Source organism: Parasteatoda tepidariorum, chromosome 1 (assembly GCF_982258835.1).
Source record: "Parasteatoda tepidariorum strain Cologne lab strain chromosome 1, Ptep-v5.0, whole genome shotgun sequence".
NCBI lineage: Eukaryota > Metazoa > Arthropoda > Arachnida > Araneae > Theridiidae > Parasteatoda > Parasteatoda tepidariorum.
The window spans coordinates 81312598-81335804 of NC_141755.1; the positions used below are offsets into that span (position 1 = coordinate 81312598).

Consider the following 23207-nt stretch of genomic DNA (forward strand, 5'->3'; position numbering starts at 1 on the left):
CATCTCACTTCGAACCTTAATATAAGGAACTTTAAAAAATGAAATCGCAATTTCCATCATCTCACTAAATATTTAAATTAAAACTTGTATATCGCTTTTTTTTAAAAAATTTTGAGGTTTTTACTTGGCCCACCAAGCATTTTTTTCCTTGATTTTTGGTATATATATATATATATATATATATATATATATATATATATATATATATATATATATATATATATATATATATATATATATATGAATTCATCTAAGATGCATAAAGTATAGCTTTGTTTTGTTAAACCTAAAACCATTGTAAGGTTGAAGGTTTTACCGCAATGTACGAATAAATAAATTTATAATTCTTGAAATATATATGTCTCATAACAGAAAATATCAGGGATATTATTTAACTACAGTGTTACGAGGGAAGGTGGAAATAAGTTAAAGCCAAATGTATTTTCTAACCAACCTTGGTGATTACTTGTTGAATGGCACATTTAAAAAAAAAGTTATCCGCAGAAACAAGTGGCACCACTATCCCAATCTCATGAATTACCTAATTAAAATAGTAGCTCTTTTACGCGAGTGGAGAGCACCTGCTGCTATTTTAGTTTTCTGCAGCACTTAGAAGCAACACAAGGCAGGTCAGTTTATCCGCCATTTTGGATCAGGTTGGGTGTATCACAAAAAACTTCTTTCTTTTTTTCTTCTCGTAATTTTAAAGTTGAATTGTATTCAAAGTTGTAACTGTAATCACATATTGACCAGAAATTGTTTTAGTTCAACACTAGTTTCCCTCTAAGTGTCTAAAATTTCATTATTTTGGTGTCAGGAACTTTATTTTGAATTCTATTTTTAAATTACAAATGAAGAAAATAAATTAGGTTTCAAGTTTAAAAATACAAAATTTAAATGTCGAGAATATTCGTGCCAGTAAGAATTAAAAAAAACAAAAAAAAAAAAGTAAGACCTGCATATAAGTTTTAACTCCTTCTACATTAAAATATAAACTGAAGTTTGGGTTAAAAATTGAAATAAAGCAAAAATTAGAATCTTCATCCTTGACCAAGAAACACTTTTCAAATGAAGCTGGCATGAAATGATTTCAAATGTAGCAAGTAAAGTTGGTGAAGATTGCATAGCAATCTTCTCGGCTCGGGTGGTGTCAGCGAACAGTAGGCGGTACCCATTAGTATAAGTTCAAAAATAAAACTTTTTTAACTTAAGAGTTAAAATTACACAAATAACAAAAAAAAATTTCTATTACACAGTGAACTTCGCTATATGAAACTTTTTAATATTGTGTTTAAAGTTACATTTTTTTTAAGATTGATTCATTTAAAATTCGATAATATACATTAAAACATTAATAAGAAACAGAATATTTTTGTTATTAGATACTACATTAGCTTTGTACGAGTATGTTGTATTCTAAATATTTTTGCATTTATATTTTTTTATCATTGTTATTACTTTTCAATTTTTATTCTTAATTACTTTGTAATGCTCTGGTGACTGGCTTGATATGCTGTTTCCAATGTATGCTGTCATGTAATTTTGGATGTTATGAATCATTGGGTTCCACCACTGTCGGACTCACTGTTAAGCTTTTTAAAGTAAATTTAACTTACTAAGTTAAGAGATGATTAATCCAAATATACTTAACTCGGAACTTATGTCACCCGATTTGGGTTCAGCATTAAAATGTACAGAATTTCAAGTTAAGCGTAAAATAATTAATTTATAGGAAAACGTCATGGGTCTTAATATTTAAGAAGTCTTCAAATGATAAAAAATGTATGAAAAGGAAAAATGCATTTCCACGTGCCATGGTGGTGAGGAACTAATGTCATTAACTAGGGAATCAGCATTTACATGAATAAAACAAGGCTATGGGGTATCGAAATGCTTTTTTTTTTTTTTCAAATCACTTTTGTTTTTTCCCATTCACGTCTGGCAAGTCTTGAAAATGGGTGTCTGTTTTTGAGCGCTTGAAACATGTAGACTGTTATTTCAAATTTTTATATTTTGGCAGAAAATGAAGCGTTTAATCTAGTTGGTTGGTTCTAATGCCACTTGCCACACGTGTAAGCCTGCTTGGTGAAACCGAGCAAATCTAAGGTAGAGTGTGCGATTCTTGTTTTTCAGTGGCGCCATCTATGGCCAAGAATTCGACTTCTGCCACATCATACGTCACAACTGTTTATAAGGCAGACCCATTCATACATTCATCCTCAGATCGTAATTTTTGACCTGAACCTGAGGTATTGATTCGCTATGGGAACATGGAGGACTTTGCGACTCGACAGAATTTTAATTTGCATCAGTCACCAACCAATCTTCGGCAGGTGGGGTTCGAACCCACGAACTCTCAGACATGGCCCCAGCGCCCTACAGACTAGGCTGTCCCGGCCTTTAATCTAGTAACAACTGTAACTGCTAAATCTTTTCTCCAACACTTCATTGCTGAACTTAAAGGGTTACATCGAAGACAAAAAGATGAACCGTGAACTGTTATTAATAAATTTTTCTGGTGAGCACCCATGACTTTTAGGAGTTTAATCAAAGCTGTTTCTTTTAACTCACTAAATTAATAAAAGTACTTATCTTCGATTTAATTGCTCATTTCAGAATGTTTTAAAATTCTATTTAGTTTTTTGTTTTTTTTTTGTTTTTTTTTTGCATAATTCAAAATTCAGTAACCACAAGGATCACACAATCAAAACAAAATCGCATTTCGTACGAAAGCCAATCTAAGGACCCAAATGGCAGTCCACAGTTAATATCTTTCCCCGCATTTGAAAAAAAAAAAATCTACTTCTTTGGGGGGGAGGAGAGAAAAAAAAGTTCGCAAAAAAAAAGTTTCCACGCGATTGCACCCTCAGGCAGGGAGTGTCCGAAAGAAGAGGAAAAGAAAGGTAACAAAAAATAAATAAATAAAAGGTAAACCTTGATAGATGACCTTTCGGAGGGTGATATGCGGGTGGTGTGATGAGTAGGCGGAGACCAGGTAAGGGTGGGTAGTTAGTGATGCCTCGACCATTATTCCGGGTTTGATTACACTGAAATATATTCCATCGCTACTCTTTTTATAGCGGCGGGTTACTCTGGAAGTCATTGGACGTGTTTTAATCAAAAACCTGTGCGTAATGGGCATGTGGGGGGAAAGGGTGACTGTGCATTAATGACTTCTGATGGGGGGAGTGAACGATTAAGCCGCAGTTTAGTGTCTCATATTAATAATCTGCTTGTATATGATCCTGAACAATTTGTTGATAAGGAATCCGAGTTTTGATTTATATTTAAATTAATCAAGAACTTTTGGGCCATCCCAAAACGTGACTGCATTTTAATAAAGATACAATCTTCAATGAAGTATCAGAATTCAATTTGGAATTGGTTGGACGTTGTTTAATATTTATATAAATTTTTCGGTAATCAAAGAAATTATCATGAATCGGATGGAACTGAAAGTTGTTTTCAACAGATTATCATAAAAACTACATTAGTTGAAGACACTTTAAGAGCTATGTTTTTGACGTAGAAGAGCACAATTATATCTTTGTTCTAACCTAAGTCGAAAAACGTATAACGCATCACTTTTGAAAGACGTGCCGGGCGATTTTTCGGAGGTAATATAAGCTGGTTTATTACGCAAATGATGGTTTTTATGTTTTTCGTTTCAGATCTTTTCTTTCGTTTTCTGTCTGTTATTATGTTTACGGGAAAGAGTGGTCGAAATTTTGATGGGTGGCAAATTTTGCTTACACCATTTAGAAAAAAAATACAACTTGCAATTGACAATCAGGCCAACAGCTTTAGTTGAAAATTAAACCTTCTAGCTAGTCAGAAAGTAGGATAAAACTTCGACTAACATAGATTTCGAACTGTTGGGCTATAAAATGGCTTGCAGTGGCTAGAAAAAATATGGAAACTTTGATCATCATCAAGCTTCGACTTACAGTGGAAACTTGATATTTCTATGTTCAATAACGGGAACCAGCAGCAAAAATATACCGATAAATTTTGCTTTTGCCTTTTAGGAAACTATTGCAGTTTTTACATGAGTCATGAAACTCCAGTTGAAATTTAAGCTATGTAGCCATTCAGAATGTGGTTGAAATATCGATTAATGTTAAATTGAACATGGAGATAAAATAGCGAGCGTTTCAGTTGTTCGAAGACGATTGAACTTATATTGGAATCAAGTAGAAATAGTTCCAGAAAAAATTTAAGCGCTCTAACTAATTCTAATCTGACCAAAATTTTAATCAACGATCATTTCTTCGAACAATATGATCGCGATAAAGTCTGCTTGTAGCGGTCATCAAACAATTAAAACTTATTTGGTTGACCAATGTTGAGTTCCATAATTAAAACCTATGTACTGAAGCTAATTTTAGGGAAGATTAATGCTTTATTGACGATAAAATCCAGTTTCTATTATCATGGTAAATACTACCTGTGGGGATCGGAAACTGATTTATTTTTTCCACCAACATCAGACTCGTGGGTTCGAACCCAGCCGTTCAAAAATTCTCCGTGTAGTAAAAAGGTGACTGATGCACGTTAAATCTGTCGAGTTGCAAAGTCCTCCATGTTCCCATAACAAATTAATACCTCTGGGGGTACTGATTTGGAGATTGATCGTTCTCTGATTGCGGTCAAAATTATGATACGTGGATGAATGAATGGATGGATGTATGAATGGGTCCGCCCTATAAACAGGCGTGACGTATGGGTGTGGGAGAAGTTGAATTCTCGGCCATAGATAACGCCACTAGAAAACAAGAAAATCGCACCTCTCTGCCTTAACAGGCATATGCGAACCGCGATGGATCAGGCAGGGGACAGAGCGTTCACCCTCCAATGAGGCGAACCGGGTTCGAATCCCTAGCGGTGGCTGTTCGAAACGAATTCCGCATCCGGCTTGCTCCGACCACTTTCTTTTTTTTTTTTTTTTTTTTTTTTTTGAATTACTAACAATTTGAAATTGTTTTTGTGAGAAACTCTAGATTTTAACATTCACAACCCAAGGTAGAACAAATAAATCGATCTTTTTTAATGTAGCCAATTTTTTTTCCTTCCATTTTTGTGTTGTCCATCGCTCTCTCTCTCTCTCTAATATAAAGTTTGTGAGCCGCGGTGGCTCAGGGGATAGAGCTTTTCAATAAGGTGAACCGGGTTCGAATCCCAGTCGATACGAATTCCGCATCCAGCTTGCATCGACCACAGTGCTGACGTGAATTATCCTCAGTGGTAGACAGATAATGGGTTAGAGTCCCTTGCCATCAGGCTAACCGTGGGAGGTTCTCGCGGTCTTCCTCTCAATGTAACGCAAATGCGGGTTAGCGCCAACAAAAAAAGTCCTCCACGAAAGCAAATTTCTCCCAATACTCGATCGAGGAGTTTCCTTGTTTCTGGGTTGGGTTCAAAATTAGAAGGCTACGGAGTTGAACATTAGTAGTCGTAAACCCATAAAAATTGGGTCGACTGTTCAACGTCTTTTATAAAATTATAAAATAAAATGGTTGAATTTTAGTGATAAAATTTTCATCAAAAAAATTAATTACGAAGGAATTAATAAAAAAAAAATTTCCATCCATTTTTCGTATATTGCTTTTGTGTATCCTTATGCAACTTATATTAAGCTTCGTGCATGTTCCCCTGAAGATGTGAATAGCATAATAAAATTAAATTCAAAATAAAGAAAAACTGAAAAAAAAAAAGTCCTACTTCGCTTTCAAGCTTACCCCGATATTAATTTAAATGATTATTATTAAAACTTATGTGAAATTAGATGAACAGTTTGGGCAAATGTTCAGGAATGCAAATTCGAAGAAAAAATATGATTTATTTCGTGCACGCGAAAGCATTCAGAGATTCAATGCTTTTGCGTGCACACAAAAGTATTAAAAAAATGAATGCTTACATCATATACATGTTTTTCTTTTTAAAGGAGATAAATATAATGGGTGACCAATTGCAAGATCACATCGAAGATATTCTGAGCGTTTTAAATTTCATGCACGCATGTTTTTTCTTTCTTCCTTTTTTAAATGTTGCATACAAAACACGTTATCAAATTTTTAAGCAGATGATCAGCGCAGAAATAATATGTATTTCGTCCCTTTGAATCATTGAGATAAAAATTTCAATGGTTCAAAGGGGTGACTTCAAATATGCTAATTAATTATTGCAAGCAATATTTTAAGTAACGAAATCAGACACAAAAATGTACTTTATGTGAATAAACATACTCTTTATTTGACTGATTATGATTTCGGATCTACGAAGTATAGTAATATGGGAAATATTGTCTTAATAGTTTAGTCAAAGAATATAGGTTTGGTCAGGAATGCGGTCGAAAGTTTGGATTTTATAATGTTAAGTTTTATTTTTTTTATTTAGAAATATATTTGAGAATTTTTTATTTGAATTGAAAAAGTTTTGTGCAGAGTTAAAATATTTTCTTTTACTTAAAGTTGATTCCATGCGAAAAAATTAATTTATAAAAAAAAAAGAAGAAAAATTTAATTTTTGAACGAGTCACTGTTCCCCCCCCCCTAAGATTTTGATTTGATTCGTAAGTTTTGTATGACATTACCTCATATGAATTTGATTAATAAAAAAAATATTGAATCAAGATAATTTCCAGAAATTTGATTCGCAAAAAATAACGTACAGTAATTTAAGAGAATGCTGAACAATTAAAAACATAATGAATATGATTTATAAAAATACTAAAGAATGATGATATTTGTAAATTTTATTTGTAAAAGATAATGATATTGACTCCTAGGAATTCCATTTCAATTATTACTACATTCGTGCATTGTTTTTTTTAAAAAAAACCAATGGTTTTAATTATAAAATAAATCTCCACGTATACTTATTTACTTTCCACTTGGTAAAAGATTAATCTTCTGTTGAGAGAAGTAGCTTGCGAAGGAAAAAGAACTTCCACACGAGTTGTAGCATTCAACTTAAAACTGACCACCTTCTAAGTTAAAGATGGGAGTTTATGTCATAAAGGTAAGTTAAACTTCTTTTCCCTTTTTCCTGTTCCAGTCTAATTGCATGTTTTTTTCTGGGAGGGCGTTGTAGAGAGGACAAGGAAATATCGCCATCTTTTTTCTTGATGATCTCACCACCCTGTGTAAGGAATGCGCGATTGCTTAATCATATACTATGTTGACAACCGTTTTTTTATTTCTCCTTCGATGGCACTTGGTGGTCCAGAAGAAGTTAAAAAAAATTATGGTGCAGAGGAAGAATTAAACATAGATGTGGCATGTGTTTGTCTTACGTACTTTTTGGAGAATGATAGATACATCTCAATTTTCTGTTGAAGAGGGGTTTCTTTTCGTACGATATTTCTATGGAATTTTATTCTTTTCGATTTTTAGAATTGATTTTACTAGCTTGTAGATAGTATTTTTACTAGTTGTTCACTTATTTAAAAAAGTGATGTCTTAGCGTGACGAAATGTATGGCGTGTTTCATTTCATTTTCGTATATAAAGAATGTTATTTATCGTAGTAAATGTTAATTTTTAGAGCTACTCTGAAAATTTTTTTCTCTCCATGTAAAGAAATATCATTCATAGTTTTTTGCTTTATCTCTTTTCTCTGGATTTTATTTTCAACCATATATTAATGACTGCTGTTATTTTATTGTTTTGCAATACTAAAATAGTTCTGGCATCTTTCGTAAAAGTGATGCTAATTTTAAAAAAATTCCTTCCACTTTGTGATAACAGGTATGAAAAAAAGAGGTTTGTGTACTTTATTTTGTATTTTTTTTAAACTTTATTAATAGTCTTTTTTTTTTTTTCCTTTGCAGATTGACAAAATATTCGCTCTCTCGAAAAATTCTTTTGCGACTGTATTAGTATGAAATTATAGAATTAGAGAATTTTAAACTATAGAAGCTTATAAAAAGGAATAATCTAAGTTTTAATTTAAAATCCGCAGAGAGTTAAACTACAAAATTACGAAAAATTAACCGGATAAACTCTCATGCATCATTTTGAGCATTCTAAAAGGTGTTTTAATTGTCTTTTTTTAATACATATTTTTCATTTTTAAATGCTATCTTTTAAATGTATTACTATTTATGTTTGAGCTATATAAGAGATTTGGGGGAGGGTCTATTATAACTTTAAAAGTTGATAAACGGAAGCTAAAATACTAAATAAAAAATAAGAAGCAATTTTATAATCAAATAAAGAATGGAGAAGGAGAACAATCGAGCTGACTCAAACTTAGTACAAAAATATTAAACTTAATTTGATGTGTTTTAATATATAGAGTAACTTTATACTAAATTAGTGTTTCATTTTGTCTGCAAACTTAGGCAAAATATAAACTTTTAAAGACTTAAAAGTTTTCGTTGTTTATTTATTATTTACATTAATGAACAGTAGCCTTTTGTAGTAAGTGATATTAAACTGCAACAAAACTACCATTAGAAATGTTTTAATATTAGCATATAAAGCTAGCAGCGCTTGCAGAATTTGAAAGTTATCTCACCTCAAAACAAAGAATTTCAGTTATAAAACCTTTACCACACTCATATAGTTTCTATAAAAACAGAGTTACGAATAAATTTTTTTAGTTAAATAACAAGGAATATTGATTGAAAAAAATATGATGTACCAAGCAATCAATAACAATTGTTCAAAGTTGTTGTAGTTCATTTACGTCGCACTAGGGCTGCACAATGTGCTAATGGCGACGGTCTGGGAAACATCCCTGAGGATGATCCGAAGACATGTCACTACAATTTTGATCCTCTGCAGAGGAGATGGCACACCCGCTTCGGTAGCCCGACGACCTGCACGCATAGTCGAGCACTTTACGGTAAAACAGTTTAACGAGGACCAATACCGCACATCCTCTGTCCCTACGCAGACTAATCCAAGTGGTCACCCACACGCACACTGACCGCAGCCAGTGATGCTTGACTTCGGTGATCTGCTGGAAACGGTGTCTCAGTCCACTGCGGGACTCAATCATCCGAAGAATCAATATGAAAGCATTCTAAATTTCGTTAAATATGAGATATATTTCTCATGGAAAGTACAGAGATATTGCCAACAATTTATTAACAAACCTTAATTAAAAGTGTAGAAATAAATCACAACAAAAAATTTATAGATGTGCGGTATAAAACGACGTATAAAAAGTAAGGAACGAAAAGTTATATTGCCACTTAAAACAACTAATTTAATAAACTCTGAAACGAAAGCGGTAAAGAGTAATTTCAATGCTAATAATTATACTTCACAGAAAATCTCATCGTATAAAGACGATTATGCGGAAATCTTTCCAGAAATGAATTTGACACCCGAGAAAATTATAGGGTGGGACAAGGTTTGTATTTGGGTGCTGAGCTACTGCAGATGTTTCAAAATGATAGGTTTCTTTGCGGAACGGTACCCGCAAATTGGCGATTATTTCGAAATCTCGGGGTATTTTTTCTATCTCATGAGGCGTATAGTTGATGAAAAGTGCCCTAAAATTCTTAGAAAATAAAATTTAACAATTTTTTTACACTTCTGAGATTGAATCGTGGAAAAAAATTATAAAAGAATCGCATAATAGCCTGTCTGAGTTTGGTTTACGAACGCCAAGTTTGTCATGCAACTGGAACTGAGGTAAACAAAGCTTCAATGATGTGTGCGATTATGTCTATCATTATAGTTACGGTTATAGCATATTTGATGACATAACTGTTTATAGATCATTACTTTTTTGTTTTCCACGTAACTACCGGAAAAAAGCCATAGAACTCCAAACTTGTTCTTATGCTAAGAGACGAAAGAAATGTTTTAACGTATAAATAAATGATCAAACAATTTACAAGAATGTTTTTTTTCCCTGCAGGTTTAAGGAATAAAAATGAAATTTATTTTCAAAAATATGCCAAATTTTTACTCAAATGAAAAATGCGTTCCCTGAGCACAAAAGCAACAAAATCTTTTTAAATGTGGTTTTAGGGCATAAACTTAGAGACATTTTGGTAAAATACCAAATACTAATGGGATTTTTTTTTAAATATTTTATTTTGGTTGCAATTTTTATTTTCTTGAATTTTCGATAGATGTTATAATAGATGTTCGGTAGGAAAATAAATCTTCACAATGAGATATTAAAATTTTGTGCCTTTGTTCAAAAGTTCCAAGAGGATAATTTTTTCCTGAGTATGGTCTTTTCTGGGAAGTTTCTCCATAAACTTGCATCTCGGTTTTTTAACTTACAAAACAATATCTTTGTATACTAAATCCAAAATAATAAAAAAAAACACTTTTCTGTCAACGAGGAAAATGTTAGTTTATTTCTCGAAAGCAACAAGAAATAACCCATTACAATCAAATCTACAGTTCCAAGTAACTATTAGGAGATTAGAACCAACAAAAACCAGATGCAATAAAAAACAATCTGCATACTTTTCAATGTGTGCGTTATTTTTTTACAAAATTTGACGTAACTGCTAACAGTTTTGACCGCAAGAAATTAAAAGACATTAAAGTTATAAGAAGCAACATTACTTGTAGTGCTTCTAAAAAGTGCATGTATGGCCACAAATTGTTCCTTGTGCAGTGAAATATTCCTCAAACTATTTGAATATTATATATATTGAATTGAATTTAAAACAGTTTTAAAAAATGGGATAATATTTATTAGAATGCCATTTTCATTCAAAACAGCTTATTTTCTGCATTGATGGGGGAAAAGGAAATATTCAATTTAAACAGGCAAAGATGTATTAACATTTGCCTTAGATTTAGGCAATTTCACATCATGTGTGGTACAATCAAAACATTTATTAATGTCTTAATATTTTTGGTCAATAAGCTTAAAACTATACGCACACACATTTGGAACTAAAATATACTAGGGATAGACTTATTTCCAATTTCCCCCCCGCTAAAACAATAATATACATGAGCAACGTGCGGATCAAACTTTGGAATAGCCCAGCGTTTCCCAAACTTATGACTTTTGTGTACCCTTTTGAAATTTTTCGTTAAGCTGTGTACCACTAATAAAGAAATTAATGTATTTTTTACTATAAAAAATTGCACAAAGGTTAATAAACACAACTGGCTGTTGACACCACGAATTATTAACTGTTAACTCAGCAAAAAATAGCCAATAGAAAAATCCGTAATCGTAAATTTTCATAGCTAGCTCTGCTTTTAAATTTTTTTTTTTTGAAATTTTGGTTTGTTGCAAGATATTTCGCATAAGAACACGTACTTTTACTAAACTGTTCCAGTACCCCTGGGGTACGCGTATCACACTTCGGGAAACACTGGAATAGCCCATTGTTCTACCATTTAGTTTTCATGCTCCTACTGTTCATTAAAAAAATGGAAGTAAGATAAAAATATTTTTCACGAATAGGACGCATACTTTCAAAAAATGCATCTGGTATAGGAAATTTAAATACATGTTATTTCATTAATTGAAACAGTATTATTTTGTCGAAACAAAATTAAAAATTAAAAAATGTACTCCTTACAGTAATTGCCAAAGTAAAAAATAAATTAATTGCTTTATATTTAAGCTTATATTAATGATAAAATTTTAAGATAGAGCTATTTAGTTAATTACCAGCTTAGCTAATGCTTAGTTAATATTTTACCTATTTAAATGTCTAAAAATGAAACATTTCATTAACACCCATTGTTGAAAATATTCGCAACTGGAAGCTCTCCAGCAGCGCCCCCTATGTAATTGGTGTTAGTGAAATGCATTAGGTCTTGAGTGTCTGTGTTAATATGTATATGCATGTATATGTTTGTGTTACGTCCGAATAAATGTTTGTACAAGTAACAATTCTTTTCGCAAATTTGAGAATGGTTAGTTTCGTAACACCGATCTTTCCTGCAATACTTTTCTTTCTAACAAATGTTAAGCATGTAAATTCACGAAAATAAAATAAAAATCTTACATTCTTGATCTACTGGAAAATTATTTATTAATAGACTAATCTTTTTGCTGGTGGAGGAAAATATGGATATTCACTTAAACATTTGATTTATATAAAAACAATTTAAGCTGTAATTTTTCATAGCTTATTTTTGTAAAGGAAGCCAAAATAATAAAGCAATTTTTTTAAACAGAAAAATTTTCATTTAAGTTACTGAGAGCAACAAGAAATAGACCATTACAAGTAAATCCTTAGTTTAAAATTAGCATTAGGTCATGTTTGTGGGAAAAAAAGTTTCGTATCAATTCATCACCGTAGTCAACAGGCAAGAAAACAATAATCAAAATGTGGGATGCATAGTCCTGAAAATAATGCTGTGACGACGAAAACTAGACAGTTAAAGTTAAGGTTGAGAGATTTTTCTAGTGATATGTGGTTTGCAAATGATTGATGAGCTAAACGCTCCATTCAAAATTAGGCTTGAGAACTTTTTTTGTTTGTTTGTATTTTGTTTTGCCTTAATTGCACTTTTAAATAAAGCAGTTTGGCATAATGCTTTCATTATAAATTTTGAACATAAAAAGGTTTATATAAATCCTAAAAATTAATTGTAAAATGAATGCTTATAGCAAAAGATAAGATAGTAAATTCCGGATTGTTCGATATCAGATTGTAAGCTTGCCTTAATTGCACTTTTAAATAAAGCAGTTTGGCATAATGCTTTCATTATAAATTTTAACATAAAAAGGTTTATATAAATCCTAAAAATTAATTGTAAAATGAATGCTTATAGCAAAAGATAAAATAGTAAATTCCGGATTGTTCGATATCAGATTGTAAGCTTGCCTTAATTGCACTTTTAAATAAAACAGTTTGGCATAATGCTTTCATTATAAATTTTAACATAAAAAGGTTTTTATGAATCCTGCAAATTAATTGCAAAATGAATACTTATAGCAAAAGATAAAGCAGTAAATTCCGGATTGTTCGATATCAGATTGTAAGCTTTAGGATCTATTCGGGATCTAGTTCCAGGACATCATTTTTTGCCTTCGAAAAGTTATAGTTAATATTAGAACTTTACTCATAGTAAATTTTGCCTTGCATTATTTTATAATCGGGGCATTTAGTCTTCCTATATACAGGGCTGCCAATTACTACTCTTTTTGCAATATATTTTATTGAGTTTTACTGGCAATTAAAAACAAAAGCTTTCAAAATTTTGTAGTAATTTTGCAAACATTTTAAAGGCCAAGCCACGAGAGGAGCTGGAACAAAGTGGCCTTTATGAAGTTTTTTTCATGTAGAGGTATGGAAAATGATCAAATTACATTTATGAAACAACGAATTATATATTTGTTAAATTTAGCTGCCACTAGAAGAAATTTTTCCAAAAAGCGTAGAAAGTTGAAATCTCTCATAGGACTGGTCATAGGTTTTGTATTTATGGTATTTTAACCGTAGTAGTTGCAAACGATTTCAAAACAGTAAAGGTAAAAAATGTTCTCTAGATGGACAGATTGCCGCCGGTTATTTTACAGTAATTTTAGAATAAAAATTCTAACAGTGTTCAATGCCGGTTATAATATAAAATTGATATGTTTTAAAGTCAAGTTTGTTGTTCCATTCATACGTTAAGGTTGCATATCAGTATTTGTCTCGTAAATAAGGGTTTACTTAAAAGTGTTGACTTAAGTATTTATCTTCTTAAAATCACTGATAAATGACACAATGAATTTTTTTGAAAAATATTTGACTACTGAAAAACCTTTTTAAAAAAGGTTAATTTTTTTCTTAAAAAATAAAATTAATTGCTTTATATTTAAGCCGATATTACAGATAAAAAATTAAGATAGAGCTAATTAATTTTTTTTACCTTTTTTAAATGTTTAAAAATGAAACATTTCATTGGTACTTATCATTTGTAAAATGCTTTTCTTTTTAAAACGAATGTTATAAATGTAAATTGGTGCCTAAAAACACACATTTTCTAAAAAAAAAAAAAAAAAAAAAAAAAAAAAAAAAAAAAAAAACTCTAATAAAAAGTTTTCTTTTTTTTTATGCAGGTAGGTTTTCAATCAATAAATTGCTCAATAAGCAATTTTTACCAAGAAAATAAGAAATTCCTGTAAATGAGTTCCCGAATTTTAATCTCTCCACGGAATTCTTTTTTACATTAATAATACGTATATATTTGATATTATAAGGATATATATTAAATATATGTTATCATCTTCAATATATATTTAATATATTAAAGGAAAAACAAAAAAATATATGTATAGTATATTTCGTTAACAGTCTTTAGGAGGAAGATAACAAGAAAAAGCACCTTATCAAACTAATTAAAAGCAAAGTTTCAAACAAGTAAAATAAACAAAAAGATGAACGCAGCAATTTATGAAGCTCCACACATTATTAATAATATTTAAAAGAGTTTTACTTTTGTTTTTTTAAGGATATTAAATTTATAATTAAAATCCAACAGAATTAATGACTTTAATCCATTTTCTATTAACCTGCTAATACAAAACTAAATAATTACACAGCAGTTAAAAATTTTCAATTTATTGACTATCAATTACATTAAGCTGGTGCTCACAGATAGTATAGTGGACATTGAAATTAATGAATTTTGAAGAAACTGGTTCAACCCAAACACTCTGCAAGACACATTTCATAATCCTTTCCTTAATGCGATGTCATAACGGTGCATTTTTCATTTAATCAAAAATGCCACCGGCGGCGATTATATCAGCAGTGTCATTATCCGATAACATCAACAAACACTCCCCCCAGTTGAAAATATTTTCATATAATGTTTGCTAGGTCAGCAGTTTTTTTAATATTTATTTTAATAAAGAAACATTCACATGCACTTTGAAGTAACTTTTTGAACAAACGTTGAAGTGACACGGTGATAATTGGAATAAAATGTCAGCTTTTGTAATGTCTTTTATTAAATTATCTACGGTCTTTAACTTCATCCTGAACTCTTATAATTTTTTAATGCTTTCGAGCAAGAGAAATATTCATTTTTAATGTTTCCATTACAAGCCTTTTTCAAATTTCTTTCTGTACTTACTTTATTGCTTTAAATTACCTATTATTAATTGACTGTAAACTAACCGTAACAATAAGAAATATTTACAAAGTAACTTTTTCATTCGAAAAAACCTCTTAATGTTTCGCTAATTTAAGTGATATTTTTTTCTTTTATTAAATATATATAATATATATTGTTTGTTTTATTGTTTGAATTACCTAAGATTTAGTAGTACTCGATTTCTTGGATTTTAGATTTTAATGAGTATGTATTTAGAATCAGATGTCAGATTACATATTTATTGACTGTAAACTAAACATAACAATAACAAATATTACAAAGTAAATTTTTCATTCGAAAAAAAAAACAAAAAAAAAACGTCTTAATGTTTCGATAATTTTAAGTGATAATTTTTTTTTTTATGAAATACATGTAATATATAGTTTGTTTTATTGTTTGAATTACCTAAGATTTTTGTAATATTCGATTTCTTACATTTTAGATTTTAATGAGTATGTATTTAGAATCAGATGTATGTATTAAATATTTATTGACTGTAAACTAAACATAACAATAAGAAATATTACAAAATAAATTTTCATTCGAAAAAAACAACTTCTTATTGATTCGCTAATTTAAGTGATATTTTTTTTTACCTAAGATTTTGTAGTATTCGATTTCTTAGATTTTAGAATTTAATGAGCATGTATTTAGAATAAGATGTATGTATTACATATTTATTGACTGTAAACTAAACATAACAGTAAGAAATATTACAAAGTAAATTTTTCATTCGAAAAAAAAAAAAAACTTCCTAATGTTTTGCTAATTTAAGTGATATATTTTTCTTTTATGAAATATATATATAATATATATTGTTTGTTTTATTGTTTGAATTACCTAAGATTTTTGTAGCATTCAATTTCTTAGATTTTAGATTTTAATGAGTATTTATTTAGAATCAGTTGTATGTATAGAAAATGGGTGACTGTTTTTGAGCATTTGAAACATGTCGACTGTTACTTCCTATCTATATACTTTTGAAGCGAATGAAGTTTTTAAACAGGCAATATTGGCTTACGTTATCGAAAAAAAAAATTGAAGCTTCACTGCTATTTTATCACTATAATTACTATTCATCTGCTACTACATTTATCATAGATTATATTTTTGTTCACAGTTGACATTAAAGCGAAAAAAATTAAAATATCGATGCTTGTATAAATATGAATTGCATTCGATTAGAAATTATGAATTGCATTTAAATCAAAAATCATGAACTGCATTCGAATAAAAAATTATGATTTATATTAGGATAGAAAAAATAAGGACGGCGTTTGTTTAAAAAAATACGAGAATTAAGGTATAACGAACTAAATGAATTGCATTAAAAATAAGAAACTGAGAACTGCATTTGATTTGATTCAAGATGAATGTCATTATTATAATTTTTTTTTCTAGTGGCAAATACTGAACTTTTATGTCCTTCACCTGTGAAGATACCGGAAGTGGTGCTCATTTAACGTTACCCAGTGGGTACCTGTGAACCTAAGTCACTGAGGCGAGCAACATTACCCACGCCACACTGCCGCAGATACCCATTTCATGGGGAGGGCCATAACAGAGATGCCAACTTGCTCCGGACAGCAAGTATATATTTTAAGGTGGTAGTTTATCAATTGTGATTCTTGGTTTAATAAATTCAATTAAGTAGATTTTTATCCACCACTATTTCTAAATAATTCGTAGGCTTATATAATTCACCACTTAGTAATACTAACGTCATGCTACGCCTTTTTAAACGCAAGCAAAAATAGTCAAATATTTGCAAAATTTACTTCCTAGTTATTTACCGTTTTTTTAATTATTTTGGCGTGTCCGGAGCAGTTGGCATCTCTGCCATAATCACACATCACACACAACAGAGTACAACACATAGAGAGAAACATCCATGCCCAGAGCGTGATGCGAACCCGCAGCCATTGACTTCGCAGTCGGGCACGCTAACCGCTCGGTCGCCTGGCCGGCCATTATTATAATATAATATAAACAATCAGAATCTAACCTGATTCTCGGCTATTTTCCATGTCTGCTGGTAGCAATGTGGTTTCCAAGGAGCTTTCTAGCAATGTGGATTCTTCCGTAGAATTCCTCATCTCTAAAATAAAAATGTATTCTTTCAATCAATGTTTTTAATTAGTTAGTTTTTTTTTCAGATACGATCTGTATTTGATGGGGTACTCATAAAGAATAAAATGCAATCAACAAATAATAAGCGTATGATATTTTTTCCACGTTTCTCAATCACATTTATGTATTAAAGAAATCGCGATAATAATTTAGAGTAATCATGTACTGTTTTTTTCCCTTTCAAGTAGTAATTCAAGTTATTTTTTAGGTATTTATTGTGTAATTTTTATATTAAAGAGATTCCATGGTTTTAAATCGTATAATTATTTCACCAGCAGACTAGATTTCATTGCTTTAAGGGAGTAACTTGCATTATCTTTTCTGGATGATATTGATGCAAGCTATATTATATCAACAAATACATGTTGTTACTTTTAAAAAAAAATTAAACTGAAAGAAAATTGCCACATTTGTAATTAGCAGAAGTTTTTAGGGAGATATCGTACGATAAAGATCACACATACGGTTTAGTTTTTCAAAATTTGTTTAAAGTACAGTGCGCAAAACAAAAAAATGGACCACCCTAAATAACTTTTGATCTAATGATCGGATTTTTACGTTTAAGGGCGCCCTCTTAATGGTTCAAGGAGGTGACTTCAAATATGCAGACGAGTTTTCAAGTTACTAAATAATACAAAGAAAAAAAAGCGTACTTGCCCTGAATAATTTTTTTTTGACGGATTTAAATTTTTGACCCCCAAAATAAAGGGGGTAGTCTCAATTTTGGAAATCTAGGAAATATGATCCTCATGGTTTCGTCAGAAGAGCGGTCCAAAGTATGGACCTCTTAATGTTAATTTTTCTTTTTCCCTATTCCGCTATATCTCGAGAACTTTTTAAGCGAATTTAAAAAAAATTGCCACACGATTACAGATTTGTTTATCCAAAGATAATTCCATACCAAAAATAGCTTTTAGTAAATATTTATTATTTTTTATTATTTTCTTATTTTATTTAATAATCGGGAAAATTTTGAACTGAAAGCTATAAAATTTTTTATATTATTTTAAGGAATGTAATTTTACATGGCAAAATACAAGACTCTAGCGAAATAGGTCCGAAAAGTTCTTAAGGTATCGACTTTTAACGACTCGTATCTCTGTAGTAGCATTATTATGAATGATTATTAATTCGATTACTAAGAGCAGTACTCAAAACAGATTTTTCTGAACATCAATAAAACCGAGAATTAATAAATAAATAAAATAAATGAAGAACCCAAACAACATCTTTCAGTAATTTTTCTCAAGAAATTCTACTTCACGCAAAAACTTCCGAAGCGACATTAGATAATCATCTCTTTCCATAAATGAAAACACAAGAAGACTTCAAAAATAATACACACAAATGACCAAGAGTTATAAGAAAATACACACTGGGGGGTCTGTCGCAACGGGAGATTACGTCTAAAACTACTTCTGTTGACGTCATTAGGATGAAGAAAAGAAAAACACACAAACCAGTAGCTTTAGTTGATGATATGACGCTATTATCTTTCAAGGGAGTTGCGCGTAGCTTGGAAAATATTTGGCCTAGGTATGATAGGCCGCACTGAGTGTGTTTGCTCACTTCAACGGGTTTTTCCCCCTCACCTTTGAAAAAGTGATAGGTTTTTTAATACGTGGGCAGAAAATTTGGGTTTGATTTGACGAAGCACTGGAAAGGAGTAACTGTTACGTGTCATGAAAACAATTGAGCGATATTTGGATTGGGGGTTCTTGATCTATCAAGTAGAAGGAAGAAAGAAAAAATAATTACGTCAGTTTTCGTTTGTTTTTTAATACTAGATAATAAACGATGTATATCATTCTGTTTAAAAAAATATTTTAGGTGCTAAGAAATGCACTAATCAGTAAAGCGGTCCTCAGACTTTAACTCATCTCGAGGAATAACAATGACAACTAAAAGCAATTTTATTTTATTTTATAACCGTCGTTGAACAGCAGACCCAATTTTATGAGTTTACGACTACTAATGTTCAACTTCGTAGCCTTGTAATTTTGAACTCAATCCAGAAGACAAACGGAACTCCTGGATCGAGTATTGGGAGAAATTTGCCATCGTGGAGGACTTTTTAATGGAACTAGCCCGCATTTGCGTTACATGGAGAGGAAGATCACGAGAACCTCCCACGGTTAGCCTGATGGCAAGGGGCTCTAACCCATTATCCGTCTACCACTGAGGATAATTCACGTCAGCACTGTGGTCGGTGCAAGCCGGATGCGGAATTCGTTTCGACTAAGATTCGAACCCGGTTCGCGTCATTGGAAGGCGAACGCTCGATCCCCTGTGCCATCGTGGCTCAACTAAAAACAATTGTTCATGATCCTTGAATTTTACCCTTCTTTTTTTTCTTCCATCAGATTTAGTTAACAACATCGTTTGGTTTTCATTGTTAGTACGCAATATTGTTACAGCTGAATTCGGCTGATTTGCTTTTAAAATTTACATTTATTTTTATAAATCTACGTTTAATAAATCTTAATGAATAAATTTAATAAATCTTAATAAATCTTATATACGTTAAATAAATCTTAATAAATCTTATATACGTTAAATAAATCTTAATGCTTTTCACTTAACGTGTAGGAAAATTTAAAAGTTTCACGTAGCATAAGTAATTTTTAAAATGTGATATAAATAGCTGACGGAATGCTTTTATAAAGAAAACAAATATATTTATAGCAAGATATAGAGCTAAATATGATTAAAAAAAGTTAAGTGACTGCAAAGACAAATGAAGAAATCAAAATAAAATGTCTATAAGAGAGAGATAAATATTCTCGTCAAGTCAGTTTCAGTTAGAAAAATTTTACTTTCACTGTGCATTTTTGGATTTTTTTGTGTGTATATTTTTAAAATAAATTACGATAAAACTGATTATGATCTTTTCATTTTCTTCTTGATTATATATCTTTTTATTTTAAAATCAGTCTATCGATTACAAACTAGAGCAAAAGCCTTGCATTAAAATATATAAGTTTCATTAAATTAAAAATGCAATTTATCATTTAAATGAGAGCAATTAAATAACACACTCAGGATAATATATTTGAGTTAACTTAAGTGCTCAAGTGTAAATTTTATTTTTATAAAAAAAGAATTAAAGTAAAGTAAAAATAAACTGCAGCTAAAATAATAATAGTTGAATAATGACTTTATTAAAAAAAGGAAATGAAACTAACAAATTGTCAAATGAAACTAACAAGTTTAAAAGTTTTGATTTTGAATTTCTTTCTAGTTTTAATTATTTACATTTTCAAAATGCTTGACGAAACTTTTTTTTAACATTATATTAATAAATTATTCTAAAAGTAAATGCATTATAGTGAAAAACGTTTTACCGAACTCTAATATAACATTGCACTGAATAAAACAAAATTATATTTGCTGCTCTCTGATGCTTTATTGATACCTCATAATGTTCTTTACTCACAATGTTCTGCAAATGTGAAAGTAGTTTTACTCAGGACTATTATAAAGTTCGGGATGAGCTTAAAATTGTACACAGATAAAGATTATTTGTACACATTACTATCCAACGTTACATTGTGAAGTACAGTCATATTACTTCTCCCACTGTTATTCTAAAATAGTAGGGAGTGAAAATACCTTTACTGAGATCTAATAAAGCGCAATAGTGGAGAATACAAGAATATATCGAACCCGCTACTCTTCGACGCTGCATTGATTGCAGCTATATTGCTTTTCCCACCTATAGAAGACTATAACAGTAAAAACAGTTTTACAGAGCTCTAACGTAACGTCGCACAGTGGGACAAAATCAGAAAAATGCGGCCAAAATTAGAAAATTAACTTCAATGTTCTAAAAATTGATCACCTATAGGTTTTTGGGGTGGCTGATTTCAAATATGAAGTCAAAATTTCAAAAAAACAAAATGGCGGATCCAAAATGGTGGATGATTATTAAAAAAATTGCAAATAAATAAATAAAAATTATTTACTAGTAGTTTTTGAGGTCCTTGATTACAAATTTGTGGTTAATAATTTCAATAAATAAAGTAATGGATGTAAAATCGCAAAAATTTCTCAAAAGAAATTTAAACTAAATAAATTGAATCAAAATATTTAAGATTGTTAATTACAAATTCGATTATCAAATTAAAAAAAAATAATGAATCTATTTTGCTAGATATAAAAAATTTTGAAAATGTTATAACAAAAATAATAATCTCAAGTTTATTTTTATAATTTTTTTTATTCATGAAGTATTATTTTTATTAAACAACGTTTATTAAAAATCGATATATCAGCCAAATTCGCAAATATTCGCAGCTAATTTTTTTTTAATTCTTGAGTATATATGCCAAACAAATGTACAATTTTTTTTTTTTTTACCTCGGCAACGTAAGGATTTTCTTATAGAGCACCTTAAAATTACAATTTCATTGTACAGGGCAGAAATAGGGAAATGGCTCTGGTTTTAATAGTATTTACATAAAATAATGAATTCATATACATCTTAGAATTACATTTATGTATAAATCATGCATAGTTTTAATATTTTTATTTACTATAAGGATTTATCATATTAATAAAAATTTAATTTTTTTAATTTCGACTTTGTTTCCATTTAATTGCTATTTCCATTAATAAACCAAAAAAACAAAATACTCCGTCATATTCTTTGGACATTTTACTGCAAAAAACCATATTGAGATTTTTTTTTCTTATAACTTCATTTTTTTTATTTTTGACCGCGAAAAATGATATTTGTTCCACAGTGCGTCGCACTGAATATCGCAGAATAATGCGAGCTACTTAACGATTCCATGTTATAGAATAGTACAGATGTATTGATATATTATTTTCTTCATATACAATCTCCAATGGCAGTGAAAATCACTTTACAGAATGCTATTGTAATGCACGTAGCACGCTTGTTTGCTTAGGCGACCAACTGGTTTGTTTTTAAAGGCGCAGAATTTCAAGGATTTAAAATTACATGGAAATTAAAAACTAATTTGTAGGATTTAATTCATACTGCATCAGTGACAGTGATTCTAATGTTTCATGTTGAATGTTCGCTCTTTCAGTTCTTTAAAATTTTTGCCATTCTTCAATTATATTTGTTAAAAAAAGTACTTCGGGCTGAGTTTTCTATGAAAAAATTCATGTTGTTTTGTACACTTAGATCTATTATTTTGGAAAGTTAAGAATAATAATTTATAATTAAAGCTATTTAAAACCATGAGTTTATTTTGTTTTCAATCATGCGATTGAAGCATCTTTCTTCAAATATAAAATATAAAATCAACGAAATAAAAAATGGTAGCATTTGAATTATCTAATCTAATATGCCAATTTATTTGGAAAACTTCGTATAAGTGGTACAGGCCCTGAACAAAAGCATAATTTTTGGGATCGAGTATTGGGAACAGATAACCCATCTTTAAGTAAGTTAAACCCCTAAAATATGTTTTGATTTAATGTACTGTCACCGGAAAGAAGAAGAAAAAAAAACTGAAATTTTTATCAAGTGCTAATTTATGTATTGGAGAATTCTTCAGAGGAAGGCATTGGCTCACATTGGGCTGTCTGGCCAACTATGATGATGAATTTGTGAGATAATTTGAAGTAGAGCTAGGAAAAAGTAATTTACAAGAGCAGTGAGTTAGATTGTCAAAATTTATTACGAAATTGTGATTTTTAAGAATTACGATTATGATTGCACCAAATCTCAAGAAGTGAAAGCAATGTGTAAAAATGTGTGTGAGTTTTCGTAATGATGTTTCCCTTTATAAAATGTGTTTTGATGAACCTAATAACACAAATTCACTAGAAAGGCCAACAAATAATTAAAAAAAATATGTATCAAGTTGAAATACAGCGAGATAATTTGTAACAGGGTAAAAAAGTGGGATTTGTAAAAAAAAAAAAAGAAAAAAAAAGAAAATAGCATTATATTATTCACGAAAAAGTTAATAACAGGATTAAAAACAGGGATCTAATAATTATTAACTTAATAATGTTAAGTTATCGGGAAGGACAACAACTAATGCAAAAATTGAAGTTATGGATA

The 23207-nt window shown here is 30.2% G+C and overlaps 1 protein-coding gene across 3 annotated transcripts in view; it reads right to left on the reverse strand.

Annotated features, from left to right (window-relative positions):
* LOC107440157 (uncharacterized) overlaps window positions 1-23207 on the reverse strand; it is a 144673-nt gene that overhangs the window by 85287 nt on the left and 36179 nt on the right. For all 3 annotated transcript variants that reach the window (XM_071179556.2, XM_071179554.2, XM_071179557.2), the window contains exon 3: window positions 17040-17132. In XM_071179556.2, the coding sequence (XP_071035657.2) occupies window positions 17040-17132 (93 nt within the window). The remainder of the gene's footprint in view (window positions 1-17039; window positions 17133-23207) is intronic.